General features: G+C 43.1%; 1 protein-coding gene across 3 annotated transcripts in view; it reads left to right on the forward strand.

The window, feature by feature from the left end:
• SLC12A4 (solute carrier family 12 member 4) overlaps nt 1–25972 on the forward strand; it is a 215995-nt gene that overhangs the window by 97568 nt on the left and 92455 nt on the right. For all 3 annotated transcript variants that reach the window (XM_040328834.1, XM_040328835.1, XM_040328836.1), the window contains 4 exons: nt 6999–7163; nt 12475–12573; nt 20568–20625; nt 23985–24159. In XM_040328834.1, the coding sequence (XP_040184768.1) occupies nt 6999–7163; nt 12475–12573; nt 20568–20625; nt 23985–24159 (497 nt within the window). The remainder of the gene's footprint in view (nt 1–6998; nt 7164–12474; nt 12574–20567; nt 20626–23984; nt 24160–25972) is intronic.

The following is a 25972-nucleotide window of genomic DNA, read 5'->3' on the forward strand; positions in this document are numbered from 1 at the left end:
TTTAGAGTTGCCACCTGTCCAGTTTTGACCCGGACAGTCCGGGTTTTGACACATGTGCCCGGGTTTCAACCCGCCTGAAACCCGGACACATATAGCAACAATTCAAATGTCCCGTGGCCCCCGGCCGCAACATCTAGAGTGGCACATAATTTCCACAGCCCGCTGTCATCAATGTACACTGTCACATACACTGCCTGTGCGAGAGCTGGGTAGTGGGCAGCGGGCACCCTGTGACTGGCTGATTGAGTCATGTGCGTCCGGCACTCGGGTCTGTGATTGGCCTGGTGGAGCTGGTAAATGGTCAGATGTGGAGGCAGGGCTGGACTGTGAGTGATCGCGGCCGCCCGGAGTCCCGCCTCCCCGCCTGGCATGCTGTGTTACTCCTGACTGAGGTGAGGTCTCTCTGCTATCCGCTCTTCCACCCACCCGATTGTCAGCTCGCCCCTCTCTATAAGCCACCCCCCTCTATCTGCAACCCCCCCTGTCAGCCCCCCTCTCTGTCAGCAACTTCTCCATCAGCCCCCCTCTCTGTCAGCAATCCCCCCCTGTCAGCCCCCCCCTCTCTGTCAGCAATCCCCCCGTCAGCCCCTCTCTCTGTCAGCAACCCCCCTGTCATCCCCACTCTGTCAGCCCCCCTCTCTGTCAGCAACCCCCCCCCCGTTAGCCCCTCACTCTGTCAGCAACGCCCCCTCTATCAGCCCCCCTCTCTGTCAGCAACCCCCCTGTCAGACCACTACCCTGTCAGCAACTCCCTGCTCTGTCAGCCCCCCTTTGTCAGCCCACTCCTCTGTCAGCAGCCCCCCTCTCTGTCAGCAACCCCCTCCACTGTCAGCTCCCCTCTCTGTCAGAAACCACCCCTGTCAGCCCCCCCTCTCTGTCAGCCCCCCCCCCCTCTGTCGGCAACCCCCCTGTCAACCCCCCTCTCTGTCGGCAACCCCTCTGTCAGCCCCTCTCTCTGTCAGCAACCCCCTCCTCTGTCAGCCCCTCTCTCTCTGTCAGCATCCCCCCTCTCTGTAAGCCACCCCCTCCTCTGTCAACTACCCCCCCTCTGTCAGCTACTCCCAAACAGCATGCAAACCCCCCATTCTTCTAATGTCCTGCAGCTGGGTTGCACTGTCTGTCTGAGCGATCTCTCTCCCCCATCCAGCCGCTGGCACCGATGCCACCAGAGACAGTGAATGGAGGGCCACTGGACTGGTGTCCTAGCAACCAGGGATGCTTTTGCAAGAGAAAGCATGATATTACGGACTCTGCCCCCCTAACAAGTTTTGTCTCGCTGATATTTAATTCGTTATTTTCTTTATTTGTGGGGTGCCTGTGGATTGCTTTTGATTTTTTTGTAGAATGTAGGGTTGTAGAATGTACAGTGCCACTTTGTGAACAGTTTGTCTGGGGTTGGGTGCCCTACTGACACTGCCCTCTGCTCTACTGACCTTGTCCACTGCCCTACTGACATTGTCCACTTTTAAGGTATTTTAACTGACATTTCTTTTATTAATTAAATCATATTTTATGGGTACACAAATTCTTTAGTTTTATTTAACCAAGCCCCTTTAAGTCCCCCCACTGTTAATGCAATTTGGCCACAGCCACTGTTCACCGTAGCACACCTCATTACTACCCTCTTTGGGTAACCCAAAAGGTGTCCCAGGTATTTTACAATCCTATAGCGTGTACTACAAAAAAAATTCTGTGCGCCGTGAAAGTGTTCGAGTTTGGCTTGATGAAAAGGTGGTAACCCTACTCTGCTTGGGTCGCTCTCCAGTCTCCAAGCAAACTCTCTGAGCCAGTTACAGAATGCTTTACGAGTTCTGGGCAACGGTAACCCTCTAATCTGAAGACTCCTTAGTGAGTATACCACAAGAGTGGTTAAAGACTGTTCTTTGGGTCCTGTTCTGACACTCTCCAGCTTGACTGCATTTGAGGGCCTTGCTCTTTTGGAGCCTAGTGTGTGTAATGTGTTTTTCTACTGTCTCCAGCTGTGCCCCTGCAAGAGGTAATGCTCAGAGCTCTGTCCAGGATAAATGAATGAAAAAAAAAAGAAAAAACATGTTTTATGCAGGGATCTCTCCCACTGTGTCTTAGTATCACAATAAGCTGAATGCGTTTTTTTTGTTTTTTTTTTTTCAGCAAGGCTGTTAAACTGGCTTCTGTTGAACAGACAGCTGTACACACACATACTGAAAACTGGCTGGTTCAGCAGGAATGTCTGCCAGTTTGTACAGGGCTTTACACTGACAGCCAGCATAATTATCCCCTGCTAGAGTTCTCGTGCTCTTTGGAGTCTTTAACTACCCCAAATGTCTCTCTCTCTAGTTTATCTAGGGAGGAGTGTTCTGCAATGTCGGGTTTTATGGCTAAAATCACTGCCATGATAGGTGACTTGGAACACATGAAGCAAGCATACATTGCTTCAGCCCAGGTTCACACTGGGTACGATTTCGAACGATTTGAGATGCGATTTGACATGTCAAATCGCATCTCAAATCGGCGGCATTTGCCGGCAATTGTCGACAATGGCACTGTCCTAATCAGTGCGACGCCGCATCTGCGATTTCAAAAAGTAGTTCCTGTACTACTTTTTACGATTTCGGGCCGCGATTTACATTAAATTGCGGCCGAAATCGCGGCAAAGTCGCGGCCGCGAAATCGCGGTAAAATCGCGCATTTTACCGCGATTTTGAATTCGCAGTAGTGTGAACCTAGGCTCAGTGTCTCTCTCCGATTTGCCTACAGTTGCAGCAGTTTTCTTACATTTGGCTAGTAGATATTTAGAGAACGAGATGTGACTTAACCCTGGGAAGGTGCGGAAAACCCTAGTCATACAATATACTGTACACAGAATAGCTACTGGGTTTATGGGACTTTTTAGGTGCCAAAATCATCAAAAATATATAACAAAAATATTTACATTTTTTTTGTTGCATAGGAAAAAATATTGCATGATAAAGCTCATATTTAATGACATGTCCACCATATAATTTACAAGGTTCTTACTGTACAGGGAGTGCAGAATTATTAGGCAAGTTGTATTTTTGAGGATTAATTTTATTATTGAACAACAACCATGTTCTCAATGAACCCAAAAAACTCATTAATATCAAAGCTGAATATTTTTGGAAGTAGTTTTTAGTTTGTTTTTAGTTTTAGCTATTTTAGGGGGATATCTGTGTGTGCAGGTGACTATTACTGTGCATAATTATTAGGCAACTTAACAAAAAAAATATATATACCCATTTCAATTATTTATTTTTACCAGTGAAACCAATATAACATCTCAACATTCACAAATATAAATTTCTGACATTCAAAAACAAAACAAAAACAAATCAGTGACCAATATAGCCACCTTTCTTTGCAAGGACACTCAAAAGCCTGCCATCCATGGATTCTGTCAGTGTTTTGATCTGTTCACCATCAACATTGCGTGCAGCAGCAACCACAGCCTCCCAGACACTGTTCAGAGAGGTGTACTGTTTTCCCTCCTTGTAAATCTCACATTTGATGATGGACCACAGGTTCTCAATGGGGTTCAGATCAGGTGAACAAGGAGGCCATGTCATTAGTTTTTCTTCTTTTATACCCTTTCTTGCCAGCCACGCTGTGGAGTACTTGGACGCGTGTGATGGAGCATTGTCCTGCATGAAAATCATGTTTTTCTTGAAGGATGCAGACTTCTTCCTGTACCACTGCTTGAAGAAGGTGTCTTCCAGAAACTGGCAGTAGGACTGGGAGTTGAGCTTGACTCCATCCTCAACCCGAAAAGGCCCCACAAGCTCATCTTTGATGATACCAGCCCAAACCAGTATTCCACCTCCACCTTGCTGGTGTCTGAGTCGGACTGGAGCTCTCTGCCCTTTACCAATCCAGCCACGGGCCCATCCATCTGGCCCATCAAGACTCACTCTCATTTCATCAGTCCATAAAACCTTAGAAAAATCAGTCTTGAGATATTTCTTGGCCCAGTCTTGACGTTTCAGCTTGTGTGTCTTGTTCAGTGGTGGTCGTCTTTCAGCCTTTCTTACCTTGGCCATGTCTCTGAGTATTGCACACCTTGTGCTTTTGGGCACTCCAGTGATGTTGCAGCTCTGAAATATGGCCACACTGGTGGCAAGTGGCATCTTGGCAGCTGCACGCTTGACTTTTCTCAGTTCATGGGCAGTTATTTTGCGCCTTGGTTTTTCCACACGCTTCTTGCGACCCTGTTGACTATTTTGAATGAAACACTTGATTGTTCGATGATCACGCTTCAGAAGCTTTGCAATTTTAAGAGTGCTGCATCCCTCTGCAAGATATCTCACTATTTATGACTTTTCTGAGCCTGTCAAGTCCTTCTTTTGACCCATTTTGCCAAAGGAAAGGAAGTTGACTAATAATTATGCACACCTGATATAGGGTGTTGATGTCATTAGACCACACACACCTTCTCATTACAGAGATGCACATCACCCAATATGCTTAATTGGTAGTAGGCTTTCGAGCCTATACAGCTTGGAGTAAGACAATATGCATAAAGAGGATGATGTGGTCAAAATACTAATTTGCCTAATAATTCTGCACTCCCTGTATGTAACGATATTAATGCAATTGTATACAAGAAGATTCCCATTCCATCCAATAAATTTTGCGTAGAATTTGCCATGGGCAAAAAAGGACAGTTAAATCAATTTAACCTATACAACAAAGATTTTTTTTTTTTTTTTTTTTTTTTTTTTTAGTGTATTTTGTGCGTGTACTCGAGAGAGGAGCCGGACTGCGGGAGTTGGGAGTAGGCAGGCCTCCCCCAGAGGCATTCTGCCACCTTTCTCCATGCCCCGGGTGGCAATGGCAGGTGTGTGAGGGGGTCCTTCCACACAGCCCGCCCTACCTGCTCCGCTTTGAAGCCCAACGGGGCAGAGGGACTCCCTATAAGGGAGTGAGAGGATTTGCCCGCTCAACCAGCCCCGTTAGTCCTTCGCCTCTCTTTTTAGAGACCGCGTGGTCAAAGTGCGTGATGTTAACCCAATTTCGAGTGCGTGTAAGTGTGGTGGTTTTTGTGGGAGGGGGGTGGGCGTACTAAGCGCAGGCTTACCTCGCATAGCACACCCACCGGGAGCCGGGCTGAGACCACCAAACTCAATTCACATGTAGCTGAGACCGGGATCCGAACCCCTAGCTGCAGAGGTGAATGGCTTGTCAGCGCAGTGCCAATCGCGTTGAGCCACCGCAGCTCCTACAACAAAGATTCTAAGTATATAGAAACATGATACGTTGTGTACATAAACATAACATAACAGAGGGACTCTGAGAGTTGTTTGCTGATCAGCCAATCAAAACATTCCAGCTTGTTGACCCGGAAGGAAGGACAAGGTATGTATGAATGGAAGCACATGCAGGGACAGACAGATGCTTTTGCACCTGAGCGCTTTTCACACCAAGATAGTAGTGGAATAATGTAATTATTGAATAATGGAATAATGCATAGAATGCTTTAAGGCAAATAAGCACCAGCTTCACAGGTCCCAGAAGTCTGTGGCCCATTCACAAAGAGCAGTGCAGTCGGAAACGGTCTGTGAAGCCGCAAGGCTTTGCTGCCCTTTCCCTTAGTCAAGATGCTGGCGCCAGCAACCGATTGAAGAATCGGCTCGGGTAGGGACACTGCTGGATGCCTGGAAAGGTAAGTACCCTAATATTAAAAGTTTTTGGGGGAAAGTCTGGAGCTCCTCTTTAGGTATATTGTAGCTACAGTTTTTTTTTTTTTTGGTGTTTATTGAAAAGAAAAACAGGATATACAAAATACATAAAACAGAGGTGTGGGCAAAACCAATGATTGGACCTTGTACTAACATAACAGGCAGTCGTGTCAAGAGTATACAATCCTGTGCAAAGACTTAACTCCATCTGGGACATGAATTGAGGTCCAAGGTCACTCAAACTTACCAACAATTAACAAAATTGTGAACCTATAAAGTATCACAGTGCGGGGGCGCCAGCATTCTCTCTGTAATAGGTGTTCACAAAACATACAAAAAAGGGAAAGAAGAAAAGAAAAAGAGAAGAAGAGGAGAGGGGGGACAGGGTGGGTGGGGAGGGTCGAGGGTGTCTGCCTCGGTCCAATCCCTCCTGTACAACATAGTCAACAAATAACACATCACTTGGGTCAAGACATAATGTCCGTGTAAGCGGATTTATATTTGAAGGCAAACCAGCAGGACCATATTTTCTTTGCTAGCGCAGTTTTGTTTCTAAGGGAATGAGTGAGGCCTTCCATATAGTATATATGGTCAGCTTCCATTATCCATTGGCGCAGCGTAGGTATGGTCGTTTGTTTCCAGTAACGGGGAATAAGTGCTTTTGCTGCGTTAAGCAGGTGAGGTGTTAGATTATCTTATATGTTCCCACTGGTTTGCCTGTACAGTGAAGTAACATTTCGTTGTAGTCACGGCCGCAATTTTTTTTAAAGACCAAACTGTGTCTAATAGGAATAGAAAATTACCATAAAGGCAGTCTAACTACTAGACGTCAAAATAGGTAACAATTTTACTGTAGTTTAATAATAACAGCAGAAACAACAACAAATTAGAACAGATTAGAAAGATAAAAGCTAAGGTGCCCTAGGGAAGGGTTAACACCCCTGTAACATTTGTTTTGCTGTCTGTTCCCCTGTTCAGAAGATTTCACCTCACTTTCTGTCCCTATGACAATTGTATGTGGAACCTTTTGGGTCCTTGTGGAAATAAGGTTCTCTGGAGACCCCTTTTTCCCATGATAAATCTTAAATAAACTTTATTCCTGTTGGGTCCCTATTATTATATTTCCTAAAGTGTAAAACCTTTTTTTTTTATAAATAGTTTCACCTTCATTTCATGTTTTATGTTAATTTATGTTACCTGGAATTACTCAATATGTGAAGTTTGTTAGGTTTTCTACACAGATGTGCCATTGTTTTACCATTTACTACTTTCACATATGGCCCCCTTTCTTTTCCCTATCAATAATTATCATTTTTTTTTTGATAGACAACCTGTGGAGCAATTACTTGGATAAAGGTGCTATTCTTGAGAAATCCAACCAGCATTCCATAGATGTTCTGGGATCAAAAAGTAACCTTCATCTGTACGTCTTGGCTGACATCACAACCACCTTTACTGTACTTGTTGGTATCTTTTTTCCATCTGTGACAGGTAAGCATTTTGAGATCAGAAGCAAAAAAATCTAAAACAAAAACTACATTTGCCAATTCCTCAAAATTGCCACCATGATGTGGTGCGTTCCACAAAGTGGAATAAAGGGGACTGATGAGAATACTAAATGATCTAATACAGCTTATTATTAAATGTCCTAGTTAAAAATAATTATATTTCCTCCCCATTACATACATATAGGCAATTGTAATAATTTTTCCAAGAGATTGACATCAGCGGTCTGCATACCTCATACACAGTGACATGAATATCAGAAGAGCTGTAAATGTCTTGCCAGGACCTAATCCGTTTCCTTAAACAGCTCTCCAGATGTCATAATCTGCTGCACAACTATATATGAAAATTGCTATAAATCAGGTATTTAATGGATTACAGTGCCTTGAAAAAGTATTCACACCCCTTGAAATGTTTCACTTTTTGTCATGTCAACCAAAAACGTAAATGCATTTTATTGGAATTGTATTTGACAGACCAACACAAAGTGGCACATAATTGTGAAGTAAAGGCAAAATGATAAATTGTTTTCAAAATTGTTTACAAATGTCTGAAAAGTGTGGCGTACATTTGTGTTCACCCCCCCCCTCCCCCGAGTCAATAGTTTGCAGAACCACCTTTGGCTGAAATTACATATGCAAGTCTTTTTGGGTATGTCTCTACCAGCTTGACACATCTAGAGAGTAAAATGTATGCCCATTCTTCTTTGTAAAATAGCTCAAGCTCTGTCAAATTGGATGTAGCGCATCTGTGAACAACAATTTCCAAGTCATGCCACAGATTGTCAACTGGATTTAGGTCTGGACTTTGACTGGGCCATTCTAACACACGAATAGGCTTTGATCTAAACCATTACATTGTAGCTCTGGCTGTATGTTTAGGGTCATTGTCCAGCTGTAAGGTGAACCTCCGCCCCAATCTCAAGTCTTTTGCAGACTCTATCAGGTTAAGATTGCCCTGTATTTGGCTCCATTTATCTTTCCATCAACTCTGACCAGCTTCCCTGTCCCTGCTGAAGAAAAGCATCCCTACAACATGATGCTGCTACCACCATGTTTCACAGTGGGGATGGTGTGTTCAGGGTGATGTGCAGTGTTAGTTTTCCACCACACATAGCGTTTTATTTGACCAGAGCACCTTCTTCCACATTTTGTTGTTTGTTGTGTCCCCCACAGGGCTTTGCGCAAACTGAAATTGGGACTGGTTATGGCTATCTTTCAACAATGGCTTTCTTCTTGCCACTCTTCCATAAAGGCCAGATTTGTGGAGTGCACGACTAATAATTATTGTTGTTATACAGGATTTATATTGCACCAACAGTTTACGCAGCGCTTAATAGTTGTCCTGTGGACATATTCTCCCACCTGTGCTGTGGATCTCTGCAGCTCCTCTAGAGTTATCATGGGCCTCTTGGCTGCTTTTCTGATCAATTCTTTCCTTGCCCGGCCTGTCAGTTTAGGTGGACAGCCATGTCTTGGTAGGTTTGCAGTTGTGCCATACTCTTTCCTTTTTCGAACGATGAATTGAATAGTGCTCTGTGAGATGTTAAAGATTGGAATATTTTTTTTCTAACCCAACCCTGCTTTAAACCTCTCTACGACTTTATCCCTGACCTGTCTGGTGTGTTCCTTAGCCTTCATGATGCTGTTTGTTCACTAAGGTCCTCTAACAAACCTATGAAGGCTTCCAACAGCTGTATGTATTCTGAGATTAAGTCACACACAGGTGGTTGGCTCCACTAGATTTTAGCTAGGGATTGCAGAGTAAAGGGGGCTGAATACAAATTCACGCCACCCTTTTCAGATATTTATTTGTAAAAAAAAAAATGAAAAACATTTATCATTTTTATTCCACTTCACAATTATGTGCCACTTTGTGTTGGTCTATCACATAAAATCCCCCAAAAAATACATTTACGTTTTTTGGTTGTAACATGACAAAATGTGGAAAATTTCAAGTCGTATAAATACTTTTTCAAGCCACTGCCCTAACAGATATTCAGTTAAACCTTCCTCTTTTTTCTGTGCTTTCTGCTCTATTGTCCATGCCTTTGCTATTATTTGCTCTTCCCATTTCTTTTCCCCCTTCTCTTCTAGTTGGTTAGCTTCCTGCACTGCCGCGACTTGAAAGTCACACTATTCTCCTGCCTTTTCAGGGAATGCCTGGGTAAACTTGAGGTCTATGGACCTCAACTTTGTATCAAAGTCAGACCAGAGTAGTGCAGGGACTACTTTGAAGTCGGTGCGACTTGAAGTCGCATAGATATGAATAGTACTCATTGGAAATCATGGGGTACTTGTCATGTGTCTTTGCAGTCCCAAGTCGCAGGACAAGTCGCACAAGTGTGAAAGGGGCCGTTTGTTTTTTAAATTCCTGGATGAGTTTCACATAAAAATCTGTGTCAGTTGTTGAGGCATCCTCACTCCAGTCATTTGAAGTACCTCTGCAACTGTTGATTCTCATTCTTCTCAGATAAGGGGTCATTGAAATGTAAAAATAATCCTCTTTGAAAATCCATATAATCACACTTTTTAATTGGGCATTTAACCACCTCTGTACCAGAGACTTTAACCCCCTTGTTGCCCAAGCCAATTTTCAGCTTACAGTGCTGTCACGGTTTGAACGACAATTACTTATTTATGTAACACTGTACTTAAATGTCATTTTTATGATTTTTTTTTGAGACGGCTCAAGCTTTCTTTTGGTGGTATTTAAATAATTGCTATATAAATGTGAAAAAAAACTAACATTTTGGGAAAAAAATATGTTTTTTCTTTGTTATAAAATTTAGCAAATAAGTAATCTAGCTTCATAAATTGAGGCTGAAATATATTCTGCCACGTTTCTTTGTTAAAAACAACCTAAATCAGTCTTCATTATTCTGTGTGTGATGAAACTATAATTTCTTAAGGCCCTAAAATGTTAGGACAGTACAAATATCCCCCAATGACCCTTTTTGGAAAGTATACAGTCCAAGGTATTTGGTAAGAGGCATGGTGGGTTTTTTGAAATTTTATTTTTTTGTCACAATTTTGGGGGAAAACTGTTCACAATTTTTTTTTTTTTTTGCATACTGTCACCAGTGCAGTACAGCATCATGATATAACTTGTGTGGCGTTGATCAGGGACACTGGTGACGGTACGAAAAAAAAATGATACATTTTATTTAAATTTTCGAAAAAACATTTTTTTTAACACTTGATTGTTTAGAACGGTGGTTTACATTGCTATAGGCAAACATTTTACTGAATGAAACTGATTCATTTCATTTGTTTTGTTGAGATTAGCTGCAATTGGTCCAAGCTAATCACATGGTACAGATGGGCTGTGATTGGCCCTGTGTACCATGTGATTGACCAATTACAGCTAGCAACACAATTGTACACACTGGAGGGCATGAAAGGTAGCAAATTACCACTGTTGTGACCTGTTGTGATTGGTCACAGCAGTCATTTGGTACTGGCAGTGAGCTGCTACACTGATCAGTCATTGTCTGTGTCAGGTAGACACAGCCAGTGACGGCTCACGCCATGAGCAACGCTTTTTGAGAGGACGTCATATGGTGTCCATTTAGAACGATAAAGCCACCGCCCAGCTACCATTTTGCTATAGGCTGGGCGGGAAGGTGTTAATACATTTGCCAAAGATCTTAGCCCTTGCCCCAGGTATTGACTGTAATGTTTCAAATGCAGGAATTCTAAGCCCAGCTTTAAAAATTAGGTGAAATCCACAGAGGTTTTGTGTCATTTGAGACACTATGTTCTTATATGGAAAGGGCTTTTTTGCCTCATTTAACCCCTTCAGCCCCGAACCATATTGCTGCTCAATGACCGGGCCCTTTTTTGCGATTCGGCACTGCGTCGCTTAAACTGACAATTGTGCTGTCGTGCGACGTGGCTCCCAAACAAAATTGGTGTCCTTTTTTTCCCACAAATAGAGCTTTCTTTTGGTGGTATTTGATCACCTCTGCGGTTTTTATTTTTTGCGCTATAAACAAAAATAGAGTGACAATTTTGAAAAAAAAAATATGAATATTTTTTACTTTTTGCTGTAATAAATATCCCCAAAAATATATAAAAAAAACATTTTTTTTCCTCAGTTTAGGCCGATACGTATTCTTCTATATATTTTTCGTAAAAAAAAAATCGCAATAAGCGTTTGATTGGTTTGCGCAAAAGTTATAGCGTCTACAAAATAGGGGATAGTTTTATGGCATTTTTATTAATATTTTTTTTTTACTAGTAATGGCGGCGATCAGCGATTTTTATCGGTACTGCGACCTTATGGCTGTAACGAGCGATCGCGGGTGCCCGGTGGTGATCGCGCCCGCTGGGCACACTCGTCGGGACTGGGGGCGAGCAGAGGGTGCGCACGCCCCTATTGGCTGATTCGCGAGATGACGTAATTTTACGTGATCTCGCGCAGCCGAGTCGACCTGCCGCCGCATTTTTTGGTCAGCAAGCGGTTAATGTCATGTTTGTGTGTGGGAAAATTAATTGGGTTCTTTATTTTTGTTGCTCTATGCTCCTCCATTTTATAGCAGTCACTTCTCTTGTTCTTCTTCTCTTCACTTCTCTACTAACTCTTTGGTAGAGATGTACAGGACCCTGCAGCAAGCAGAACTGTAGTGCAGATGTGCTAGAGCGGATCCAAGCTGCAGCATCCACTGGAAAATGAACAGGCCTCCATGTTTTCGCCCAGAGTCTATTTGTTTATAAGATAGGATAAGAAAACCTTGCGTTCCACAAAGGAATGTCCCATAGGCTACCAGTTGGACAGGGCTGAGGATAAATGTACAGTTCACCACTTTAAAGCGGGGGTTCACCCTGTTAAAAAAAGAGACCTACTCCGGCTGTCTTCGGGGAGCGTGACGTGCCAGAGCCGGCCGTCAATCATCCTCCCTCTCCATAGGCACGCCCATTCCCCACGGGAGTCAGAATCTTCAATCATCGATAGCACAGTGAGTACGGGGATTAAAAATTTAAGACCGGCATACCGTAGCTCGCGCTACGATGCCGAAAGTAATGGTCTAATGCTGTGAAGGAGGGTGAACTACCGCTTTAAGTGTGGACTGATTTTTTTTTTTACACTCCTAGATGTCCCCTATGGATAAGCAATTCCTTTTTGGCTGTGTCATGGATTTTCAACTTCTCCATATATGGATAAAATATGTGCATTAACAATAAAGCTTGTACTTGTTAAGCCGATTTCGAAATTAATCATTTGTGTAAAATAAAATATTTTATTATCTTATTGCTTAACGCGGAGTGTGACATAAATACTTTGTCTGTTCCAGGTATAATGGCAGGAAGTAATCGATCTGGGGACCTGAGAGATGCACAAAAATCTATTCCTGTTGGCACCATTTTAGCCATTGTCACTACTTCCATAGTCTGTATCCTCACAATTTGTCTGGGGCTCAGTTGTGTGTAGTCATGTCGGTGGGGTAAAAAATATTAGAGTATTAAATTGAATACATACGGTTTTATATATAATCTTATGATTACAACTAAACAAGAACATTTATTTTGGATTATAAAAGAATACTAACATGTACATTGGAATAATTTATAATATATGCAGCCAACAGACAGAGTTAATTTATTTATGTTCTCTAGGCTCTCTGAAGCTCCTATGCCAGTTTATTGTGCCCATGTAAAGATTAATTAAATTCCATAAAAAAATAATAATAATGCTGATGGGTTTTTATGACAGAAGAGACCCTATGATCTCTTCTGTCATAAACCTTTCCCTACCTGTCAGCTGTAATATACACTGAGCTGCTCATGCTTTCATTAATGGCAGTGTGCACATGCACAGGAGTAATGTCATCGCGACCCAGCTATTCAAGCAACTGAACAGAGGGAACCTGGAAGAAAGGCCAGGACCAGCTAACTGGCTTATTTTGACAGGTAAGTGTGTCAAAGGGCAGTACTGGGTTGGAGCTATTTTTAAAGCAGAAATAGTCTGAAAATATAGAAATCTGTTGCAGCTCTGCATAGAAACCAATCAGATGCCAGTTTTTTTGTTTTATTTTGTGCAATTGCATCAGATTTTGCACATCTGGTCACGAACTACAAGAAACGTCTTACCTCTGTGCTTCCCAACAAGGGTTTCCCCACCAAGTACGAATATGTTTTGATTTGGGATCAAGTACTTATTTTAGTCACTGTACTGCAACTTAATTCATAACATTTGTATTTTCTGAATTTTTGGTTAATATTCTGTGTGTCACATTTAAAATACACCTATGATAAATTATAGACCCTTAATTTCTTTGTAAACCTACAAAATCTGCAGGAGGATAAAATCATTATTTTTCCCACGGTATACTGTATATACTTCAGTATAAGCCGACCCGAATATAAGGCACCTAATTTTACCACAAAAAACTGGGAAAACATATTGACTCGAGTATAAGCCTAGGGTGTCCATGTGCATGCCTCACTGTGCCCATGCCTCACTGTGTCCATGACTAGTCTGACGTTTAACATGGGAGTCTATGGAAGGGGTGCCCGGTTTGAAAAATCGGTGCTTCCTGGCCATAGGTCCCCCAGACAACAAACTTTTCACACTTGTAGAACAAGAGTGGGGCTACATGTGTGCCAAGTTTGGAGTCCAGAAGACCTACGGCCGGCCGGTACCGGGTCCCCAAAGTCTGATCAGGCGCAAAAAGGTGACTTGAGTATAAGCCGAGGGGGGCATTTTCAGCACAAAAAAATGTGCTGAAAAACTCGGCTTATACTCGAGTATATACGGTATTCAGGGCTTTTTTTTCTTAAACAATAGGTGCTGGAACTTAACCACGGCCCCACAAAACCCCTCCCCCACACACACCCTTCAAATCACATCAAATAGTGGATGTGTTCAGTCAAATTTCAAGATAACAGTAGGAGGGTCTTAAAGGGGCATTAAATACCAGGATTTCATTACATACAGAGTGCAGAGCTGTCACTTGTAAACACAGAAACCAGACTTCTGGGTTTACAAGTGATTGTGGTGAGCAGGCCCCAAAGGGTCTAAGCCAGAGGTGGTAGAACTGAGTTCCACCAAGTTCCCCCTGAAAAAAAGCCCTGACGGTATTTATATACATCAACACACACACTATGTATATACACTATCTCACAAAAGTTAGTAAACCCCTCACATTTTTGTATATATTTTATTATATCTTTTCATGTGACAACACTGAAGTAATGACACTTTGCTACAAAGTAAAGTAGTGAGTGTACAGCTTGTATAACAGTGTAAATTTGCTGTCCCCTCAAAATAACTCAACACACAGCCATTAATGTCTAAACCGCTGGAAACCAAAGTGAGTATACTTTTGTGTCCAAACTGGGCCCAATTAGCCATCTTCCCTCTCTGGTGTCGTGTGATTTGTTAGTGTTACAAGGTCTCAGGTGTAAATGGGGAGGCGGTGTGTTAAATTTGGTGGTATCGCTCATACTGGTCACTCGAAGTTCAACATGGCACCTCGTGGCAAAGAACTCTCTGAGAATCTAAAAAATGAATTGTTGCTCTACATCAGGGGTCTCAAACTCAAATTACCTGAGGGCCACAAGACAAGTTTTCATATGCCATGGGGGGCCGCATGCAAACTTTCAAACTTCAAAAACAACCGTACTGGTGTCAGTGAACACATTATTAACCCCCAGCACTGGTGTCAGCGAGCGCATTATTACCACCAGCACTGGTGTAAGGCAGGGTTTGACAAATTTGCTTGTAATCTAGGAGCCAGCAAACGCACCCCGTCCCGACGGGCTTGGGCGCAGAAGCGAACACATACGTGAGCAGCGCCCGCATATGTAAACAGTGTTCAAACCACACATGTGAGGTATCGCTGCGATTGGTAGAGCGAGAGCAATAATTCTAGCACTAGACCTCCTCTGTAACTTAAAACATGCAACCTGTAGATTTTTTTAAACGTCACCTATGAAGATTTTAAAGGGTAAAAAAGTTTGTCGGCATTCCACAAGCGGACGCAATTTTGAAGCGTGACATGTTGGGTATGAATTTACTCAGGGTAACATTATCTTTCATAATATTAAAAAAAAAAATGGGGATAACTTTACTGTTGTCTTATTTTTTAATTAAAAAAAGTGTAATTTTTTCCCAAAAAAGTGCGCTTGTAAGACTGCTGCGCAAATACGGCGTAACAGAAAGTATTGCAACGATCGCCATTTTATTCTCTGGGGTGTTAGGATAAAAAATATATATAATGTTTGGGGGTTCTAAATAGAGGGAAGAAGATGGCAGTGAAAATAGTGTAAAATGACATTAGAATTGCTGTTTAACTTGTAATGCTTAACTTGTAATACCAACGGCCACCACCAGATGGCGCCAGCTCACATCTGGTGGTAATAACTTGTAATACCAGCGGCTCACCACCAGATAGCACCAGCTCAAAAAAAAAATTTTTTTTTTTTTTTTTTTTTTTACTCTTTGCTCCCCCCACTTCCACCCTGCCTGCGGGCCATTTATAACTGGTCCGCGGGCCGCAAATGGCCTGCGGGCCGGTACTTTGAGACCACTGCTCTACATAAAATGGCCTATGTTTGTTATTTAAAAAAAAAAAAACACGAGTTTACACCTCTTTAAGACAGTGCTATAAGAAGATTACCAAGACTCTGAATCTGAGCTGCAGCACAGTGGCCAAGACCATACAGCGGTTGACCAAAGTAGATGAGTGCACTTGCTCAGCGTCATATCCAGAGGTTGTCTTTGGGAAATAGACATGTGAGTGCTGCCAGCATTGCTGCAGAGGTTGAAGGGGTGGGGGGGGTCAGCCTGTCAGTGCTCAGACCATACGATGCATCAAATTGGTCTGCATGGCTGTCATCCCAGAAGGGAGCGTCTTCTAAAGATGATGCACAAGAAAGCCCGCCAACAGTTTGCTGAAGACAAGCAGACTAAGGGCATGGATTACTGAAACCATGTCATGTGGTCTGATGAGACCAAAATAAACGTATTTGGTTCAGATGGTGTCAAGCGTGTGTGGCAGCAACCAGGTGAGGAGTACAAAGACAAGTGTGTCTTGCCCACAGTCAAGCATGATGGTGGGAGTATCATGGCCTGGGGCTGCATGAGTACTGCCGTCACTGGGGAGCTACAGTTCATTGAGGGAACCATGAATGCTACCATGTACTGTGAAATAATAAAGCAGAGCATTATTCTCCTACCTTCGGAGACTGGGCCGCAGGGCAGTATTCCAACATAGCTCCCAAACACATCTCCAAGATGACCACTGCTGTGCTAAGGAAGTTGAGGGTAAAGGTAATGGACTGGCCAAGCATGTCTGCAGATCTAAACCCTATTGAGCATCTGTGGGGCATCCTTAAACGGAAGGTGGAGGAGCGCAAGGTCTCTAACGTCCACCAGTTCCGTGATGTCATCATAGAGGACTGGAAGAGGACTCCAGTGGCAACCTATGAAGCTCTGGAGAACTTCATGCCCAAGTGGGTTAAAGGGGTGGTAAACATTGTGTTTTTTCACCTTAATGCATCTCATGCATTAAGGTGAAAAAACTTCTGACACTGACAGGCCCCCTAGCTCCCCCGTTTTTACTCAACCTGACCCCGGCGGAGATGCGCTGTACCTCTCTGCCCAGGGTTCTCGGCTCTTGATTGGATAGATTGATGGCAGCGCAGCCATTGGCTCCTGCTGCTGTCAATCAAATCCAATGACGCAGGCGCCGGGGGGCAGGGCTGAGTCCGGCATTCTGTGTCTATGGACGCAAATGCTGGTATCTGGAGCGCGCCCGCAAGGTAAACCCCTGGGAGAGCACTTCTCACAGGAGGTTTACCGATGTGAGGAGGAGTGCAGTGGAGGTGAGTATTATATGTTTGTTATTTAAAAAAAAAAACACAAGAGTACACCTCTTTAACCACTTCCCGACCGCCGCATGTATATGTACGTCCACAGAATGGCACGTACAGGCAAATGGGCGTTCATGTACGTCCTTGCCTTTTCGCGGGTTGGGGGTCGCTAAATGCGGCGGTAGGGTTCCCTCGGGGAGCGATCCGGGACGACGGCGCGGCTATTTGTTTAAGAAAAAACAAGAAAACTGCGCTGCAACACAATGATCTTAAGGCAGCAGCTGACGTGCGAAGTACACAATAAACATAAAAAACAAAAAAGCTGCGCCAAACTAAAATTAAGTAATAAACCCCTACTTAAAAAAAGCAGAGATTAACAGAAAGTCCAAGAGTCCTCATAAGCAAAAGCTACTGATGTGATTTTCAAAACATTCAAAGACGATGGTTCCTTAAGATGTTACTAGTGCTGAAAAGGTGGATCTTTCAATCACCCGGTGACATGTATACATTTCGTGAAATGGGAGGCTACGCCAGTGACGTCACCACGCTCGGGAGGAGGGCTCCTGCATGCCGGCCGGCATTTACATTTTAAAACACCTGCTGTTTTTATTCCAACTTGCTGTAAGTACATTACTTTTTATTAAAATTTGTTACCCAACGGTATTGCGCTATATGCGTCCTTTCTTTTATATAATTTCCTGCATTGGAGCGATTGATTTCAAAGCGGTTGTGACGCTGCTGGCTTTTTACCTGTGATCCCTGGGGAACCCAAAGGCCGTGGCTGGGCTATAGCCAACTGCTCTGGTTACTTGCCATCTGGTAAGAGGCTCATTATTCTCGGTGGAGGGACTTCACGATATGTATACATGTCACCGGGTGATTGAAAGATCCACCTTTTCAGCACTAGTAACATCTTAAGGAACCAGTGTCTTTGAATGTTTTGAAAATCACATCAGTAGCTTTTGCTTATGAGGACTCTTGGACTTTCTGTTAATCTCTGCTTTTTTTAAGTAGGGGTTTATTACTTAATTTTAGTTTGGCGCAGCTTTTTTGTTTTTTAAGGCTATTTGTTTATAGCCGCTCCGTCGCGATCGCTCCCCGGAGCAGAAGAACGGGGAGAGCCGTGTTTAAACACGGCTTCCCCGTGCTTCACTGTGGCGACATATCGATCGAGTGATCCCTTATATAAGGGAGACTCGATCGATGACGTCAGTCCTACAGCCACACCCCCCTACAGTTGTAAACACACACTAGGTGAACCCTAACTCCTACAGCGCCCCTGTGGTTAACTCCCAAACTGCAACTGTCATTTTCACAATAAACAATGCAATTTAAATGCATTTTTTGCTGTGAAAATGACAATGGTCCCAAAAATTTGTCAAAATTGTCCGAAGTGTCCGCCATAATGTCGCAGTCACGAAAAAAATCGCTGATCGCCGCCATTAGTAGTAAAAAAAAAAAAAAAAAATTTATAAAAATGCAATAAAACTATCCCCTATTTTGTAAACGCTATAAATTTTGCGCAAACCAATCGATAAACGCTTATTGCGATTTTTTTTACCAAAAATAGGTCGAAGAATACGTATCGGCCTAAACTGAGGAAAAAAACATTTTTTATATATGTTTTGGGGGGATATTTATTATAACAAAAAGTAAAAAATATAGCATTTTTTTAAAAATTGTCGCTTTATTTCTGTTTATAGCACAAAAAATAAAAACCGCAGAGGTAATCAAGTACCACCAAAAGAAAGCTCTATTTGTGGGGAAAAAAGGACGCCAATTTTGTTTGGGAGCCACGTCGCACGACCGCGCAATTGTCTGTTAAAGCGACGCAGTGCCGAATCGCAAAACCTGGCCTGGGCATTTAGCTGCCTAAAGGTCCGGGGCTTAAGTGGTTAAGACAGTGCTGGAAAATAATGGTGACCACACAAAATATATACACGTTGGGCCCAATTTGGACATCTTTACTTGGGGGTTTACCCACTTTTGTTGCCAACGGTTTAGACATTAATGGCTATGTGTGTTGAGTTATTTTGAGGGTGCATTTTACACTGGTATACAAGCTGTACACTTTACATTGTAGCAAAGTGTAATTTCTTCAGTGTTGTCACATGAAAAGATATATAATAAAATATTTACCAAAATGTGAGGGGTGTACTCACTTTTGGGAGATACTGTATATATTAACTTCCATAAAAACTACTACTACTTGATATGAACAGATCAGCAGCATAAAGTGACTGCTGTCTTCAAGTTAACCAGAAAATAAAATTAAAGAAAGAATAGCAAAAAAGCAGTAGCAGTTCTGAAAAGGATTTTCAAACTTAAGTAAATACCTAAGAACAGCACAGAAGATGATGCACCCAACCATTGCAATTTACAGAATTCAAGGGTGGTTTTGCAAAAAGATTTATCTAATGTCCCCTTATATGGTTTTCAGCTCTCCCACTACAGTCGCTCCTACACAATGATACTATGGCTGCTCTCAACCCACCCATTTTTTATTGAGGGAATGGGTTGTCAAGCCCCCTAATATTATCTGCAGACAATGTTGAAAGGCTGCATAGGTATTTATGAGTGAGCACGTAGTTTCAGAAGTTTTAAAGGGAAATGCAAATCCTGGAAAATTACTGCATATTTGTTTGTGAAAATTTTAAATCTCATTCCTACTGCCTGCCAAGTTTCATTCATATAATAGCTTCTGCTATGCTTTCTTTGGAAAAACTCTGTATTCATTTTTTCTTTAAACATCAGTTTAGAGATTTATTAAAGTGGTTGCAAAGTCTGTTGTACCAAGGTATGCTACAGAGTGTGAATGTTTACATAAAATTATGCTGTTAAATACTTTATTTCAGATGGTTTCTGTGTGGTCATGTGACCTCCAGCCACTCCCCTCCCCCGATCTAAGGGCTACAGTGGGAGGGGATTAGATCTCTATGTCAGCTGGGAGGTCACGTGACCTCTGTGCTGTCTGCTCAGCCCTTCCATCTGTAGCCCTCATTTTGGGGGAGGGGATCGGCCGGAGGTCACGTAAACGCAAAGAGGCGATCTGAAAGAGGGTATTTATCGGCATAATTTTAAACATTTATACTGTGTATTATAACTTGGTAGAACAGAGGGGCTGGCAGTAATCCTACTCTGACTTTACTGCCAGCTACTAATAGTGGCAGGAGGGGCGGGGAAGAGATTGTTTACACACAGGAGCTGATGACAGGCAGTGAGGGAGGGGGAGAGAGGAGAGCAGCGGGATGACAGAGGCACATAAACTGACCATGGTATTCTGGATCAGCAGCCTTGATTACCATGGTCAGCTTACCTAGGGGGAAGTCAGCTTACATAGGGGGACACAGGAATGGGCAGGATCAACCTGTTTTTTTTTGTTTGTTTTTTAGGAACCGGATCTCTGTTTTTTTTTTTCTTTGGGTTATAACCTCTTTAACATAAAAAATTATATTGAATTAAAATTGTTTGTTTCCTATTGCCATAGTTCTTTCTAATATTAGTTTTGAAATATGCTCACTGCGTAGTTGTTGTGCTGTAACTTTTTAATTATCTTAACTTAACTATTCAGATTTAAGCACTGTGATGCTTTTTGGAGCTTGCATCGAAGGTGTCGTTTTACGTGACAAGTAAGTTGTTAATAGTACAGTTGTTGTTCATAGTTAAGTTGAAGAAGTCCATCTAGTTCAACCAAAAAAAAAAAACAATCCCATGTATTATTATTATTATTATTATACAGGATTTATATAGCGCCAACAGTTTGCGATGTATACAATCCTTCACCCACAGTTTATCCAGAGGAAGGTGAAAAACCCCAGCAAAGCATGATCCAATTTGCTACAGCATGGGAAAAAATTCCTTCCTGATCGGATCGGATTTTCCCTCTGCACCAAAACTCAGGAGACGAACTACAAGCTCCTAACGCGTTGGTATAGGACGCCAGACCTATTGCATAAGTTCTTTCCGGCGACAACGGATCTCTGCTGGCGCTGTCACGCGGATAGGGGGACTATTCTGCACATCTTCTGGTCCTGCCCTAGACCCCAGAATTTCTGGAGGGAGGTTCACAGGATAACGCAGCAATTCACGGACTGCTCTGTCCCGCTTGACCCGGCCTACTTCCTCCTACATGCTAATGACACACCAGCCCGTATATACGGGACTTCAGTTGTGCGCCACTTGCTGGATGCAGCGAAGTCCTGTATCCCAATTCTATGAAAACCACGAGCCAGCCAACTATTGCCGCGTGGATTGGGCGGGTGGACGAAGTGAGCAGGCTGGAGGACTTGGTCCTAACCAGCCAAAACAGACAAGAACAGTATAAAATGACCTGGCAACATTGGAATCTTAAGTATTCCAGCGAAGGGGAACAACTGAGGGGAGGAGCTGCACTAGACCCGCCCACCCCTCACTCTGCTGCACCTGCTTCGGACTAGACCTCACCCTGCCGCACATGCTCCAGACTAGACCTCTGCCGTACTCTTTGGGAGACAGCGGTCTCCTGTAAACACTACGTGTTGACCCATGTCCGTGGGTTGCCTTCTCCACAACCCCCCCCCCCCGCCTCCTCTCCCACCCCCCCCCTCCTCCCCCTGTCTCCTCGCTACCACTGGGCTATCTAGCCGCTTATCTTTGACTCTCGCCTCTTATTACTAATATCTTTTATTGTAAATGGAAAAAGGGAGGATCGGTCCCGAAGGGCCGCGGATCACCTGTAGGGCATACTCGGGTCTTAGATGCCCCATTACCCTCTCAGGGGAACCTTACCTAGGGGATTGTTTCAGTTATGAGCTGTGATGTGCTGTGTGGTTTGTACTGTGGTCCATGTGGACCGTTTCCTCTGTTATAAATAAAACATTTTGAAAAAAAAAGGACCCAAGGTAAACTAGTATCTACCATGTCACCACTTTCCCCAAGTGTCTGCAGGAGACCCCAGAGCACGATAATCTGAAGAGTATTTGAAGTCAAACCAGTAAAACCAATTTACAAAACAATTCTTCTTTCCCGTTGGCAGATGCCACTATTTCTTCCAATAGTGCAATTTTGTTAATTTCATGTAGCTGAAGACTCATTGGTGGTGCCAGTAGTTTCTATTAAAAAGGAGATTGTTTGTATTGTTTGAAGAGAGATCAGTTGTATTGTTTTTTGAGAGTGGGGTGAGATGCAGGAGGAGCAGCCAAGTTACTTCCCATCAGCTTAAGAGTTATCCACCATTGCAGATGGACTTGCAGTTTCAATGGGCTCTGGGGGTGCTGATGAGTGCTCTTGTAGTTCACTGACATGACCTTCAGCTTTCAAACAGAAAGCCGTTTTAGAGGTTCAAAGCTGAAGGACATGTCTCCAGGAGCCCACATTGCACCCATGATCTACTGATTATGGCGCAATGCATTTCTAGGCTCCTGCAGGAAAAAATAATAAATGCAATTTTTTTTATTGTCAAAAATATGTGCGTTTACAATTTTTTCTGTAAAGGTGAACTTGGCCTGTAAGGTGCTGCTAGCCCATTCACTTAATGGGCTATTGTACAACCGGATAAAGTGTTGCATCAAGCAGATGCCTACATTTGACACCCAAGGGGAGATTTACTAATACTGGGGTACTTAGAATCTGCATCTGTGCATGGTAGCCAATCCGCTTCTGACTTCAGCTTGTTCAATTAAAGCGATGTTCTGCCCCAAAAAAATAATTTAAAAACCAGCAGCTACACATAGTGCAGCTGCTGGCTTTTAATAAATGGACATTTACCTGTCCTGGAGTTCAGCGATGTCGGCACTCGCAGCTGATGTTTCCATCAGCAGTCGCCGCCATTGCGGGTAAGGGTACCCGGCAGTTTAGCCTTTCGGCTTCACGTCGGGAACCCTACTGCGCATGCGCGAGGTACTCCAGTAAAACCAATGACAGTATGTAAAAATCTGTGTTTGTTTTTTTTTTTACATCTGTCCCTTACCGACATCCTTTTGGTCTAAAAATCCCAAGATTATAGCTGCCCTGCCTCTCCACTCCAGTACCTTTTCAGTGTGTGTATGTGTATTCTGTGTGTATGTATACTGTGTGTATACTGTGTATGCATACTGTGTGTGTATACTGTGTGGCCCCATAATTTAATGCCTGGGAACCCCATAATCTATTGCCTGGGGGCCCCATAATCTCCTATTGCCTTGGGGCCCTATAATCTCCTATTGTCTGGGGCCCCCATAATCTCCTATTGCCCGGGTGCCCCATAATCTCCTATTGCCCGGGTGCCCCATAATCTCCTATTGCCCGGGTGCCCCATAATCTCCTATTGCCCGGGTGCCCCATAATCTCCTATTGCCTGGGTGCCCCATAATCTCCTATTGCCTGGGTGCCCCATAATCTCCTATTGCCCGGGGGCCCCAAAGACTCCTATTGCCCGGGGGCCCCAAAATCTCCTTTTGCCCGGGGGCCCCATGATTTGTCAGTCTGCCCCTGGGCACGCTCTCTCTCCTACTGGCCCGGCGGCTGGGGGAGGGAGGAATCCGATGAGCGGAAGTTCCACTTTTGGGTGAAACTCCGCTTTAACAAACCTAGAAGCTGATTGGTTTCTATGCAGAGCTGCACCTGACTTTGCATGTTCCAGTTTTAGTAATTCTCCCCTACTGTATGTCTTGGCGTATAGTGTGTGTGTGTGTGTGTGTGTGTGTGTGTGTATGTATATATATATATATATATATATATATATGTATGTGTATATATATATATATATATATATATATATATATATATATATATATATATATATATATATATATATATATATATATATATATAGCTCCCTTATATTGATGTGCAGCAGTCTTTCCAAGATTAGATTTTTTTTTAATAACATTTTTTAACGACTTGACTTTCAAAATCATTGTCTTATCCTTTCTGCTAATGGGGAAAAGTGGATAAATTCTCACATTATTGTAAATGGACAGGTTCTCCATTGAAATGTTAAGCATTGTAATATTTGTTTTTATTTGCACAGGTATGGTAGTGCAGTGAACAAAAATCTGGTGGTTGGAACCCTTTCATGGCCTTCTCCATGGGTCATAGTTATTGGTTCTTTCTTTTCTACATGTGGAGCTGGATTACAGAGTCTCACTGGAGCTCCACGTTTACTTCAGGCCATTGCAAAGGACAACATAATTCCATTTATTAGAGTGAGTAAGCGTTCAGAGCATGTATGATATTTTTCTTGTAGTCATGCATTGTTGGTGACAAAACGATTTATTTTTGTACATACAAATTATAAATATACAGTAGGTGTTAACTATTTCATTTTTAAATGTTTATTATAAACAATAGTACATTGTTCTCTGCACAATATGTTAACTGGGCAAGATACATGCAGCACAAGGCATACCATTGAAATTTGTGGTTCCACCTTTGATGTGAGCTTAAAGGAACTGTGTGAGATCTATGCAGTCCTCCTGTTTTCCCACATCCTCCTCAGCTTTAGGACCACTTGGCCCCCACAAGTGCCCGAAAACATATGCAGCATCCAATGATAACTTCTCCCATGCAACACTGCATTTTGTGTTCCTTGGGGAAAGAAGCTACACTAGGCCAGAGCTACTGGAATTTCTCCAGGCCCAAGATAGAAAGTTGCTTACCTCATGCTAGCTAAAAACAGGCAAGATATTGTGTGATAATGGTGCAAACGTGCTCTCTGCTCTTTGTTTTGGACCCCTAAACCTCAGTGTACAGACACTCCATTCAAAAGAACCACCGTTCTCTTGAATGGCAGGAACGCAGTGACGTCATTGCGTACGACCATCATGCGCTCGTCACATTCGATGCCGTCGCCGCCATCTTGCTGCACCCTACCTATGTATGGTATGGTTAATCTGCGCTACCCCCACCCTAGGAGACCGTGCAACTAAAATATCAAATGTCCCCCCCAGGGACCAAGTTCAGAGTGAAAACTCTAAGAAAAAAGAAAAAAAAGGTGCTGCAATTATTAAAGCGGGAGTTCACCCAATTCGTTTTTTTTTTCTATTTTCCCCTTAGCTTCATGCTCGTTTTGTCTAGGGGAATCGGCTATTTGTTTTAAAATATGATCCGTACTTACCCGTTTTCGAGATGCATCTTCTCCGTCGCTTCCGGGTATGGGTCTTCGGGAGCGGGCGTTCCTTCTTGATTGACAGTCTTTCGAGAGGCTTCCGACGGTCGCATCCATCGCGTCACTCGTAGCCGAAAGAAGCCGAACGTCGGTGCGGCTCTATACTGCGCCTGCGCACCGACGTTCGACTTCTTTCGGAAAATCGTGACGCGATGGATGCGACCGTCGGAAGCCTCTCGGAAGACTGTCAATCAAGAAGGAACGCCCAGTCCCGCAGCCCATACCCGGAAGCGGTGGAGAAGATGTATCTCGTAAACGGGTAAGTACGGATCATATTTTAAAACAAATGGCCGATTCCCCTAGACAAAACGAGCATTAAGCTAAGGGGAAAATGTGTTCGCTATGGGTGAACCTCCGCTTTAAATTAGTTTGAATAGTGAACTAGGGTAGACATGTTAGAGTAAAAAATAATGCGCAACCTAAAAAATCGCATTAACACGCGAAAATATGAATGTGTGTGTATATGAAAAATGGTAAAAATAGTAACCACACCAAAGTGACTGGTGAAAAAAACTCTAAGGAATTTTTAACCATAGATGTATAGAAGGGATTGGCACCCACTCCAGCAATGTAGGTTGGAATATTACAAACACACTATATATAAGAACAATGCATATAGCTTATTGCACACACTCTGCAATAATCACTTTAGAGTCCAATATAAAATGACTGCACAGATTCTGTTAGACTCTGGAACAGGGGTGCAAATCTTCAGCTCATACTTCCTTCAAGTAAAGATATACGAATTGGCCGCTTACCGCTTAACAGAGATGGATCTCTGTTACGGAGATCAAATGGGCTCAGCATATGGAGGTTAATCTGACAGGCTCAAACTCTGGAAGGTTAATTCA

The sequence above is a fragment of the Rana temporaria genome, chromosome 11, assembly GCF_905171775.1.
Source record: "Rana temporaria chromosome 11, aRanTem1.1, whole genome shotgun sequence".
NCBI classification, from domain to species: Eukaryota; Metazoa; Chordata; class Amphibia; order Anura; family Ranidae; genus Rana; species Rana temporaria.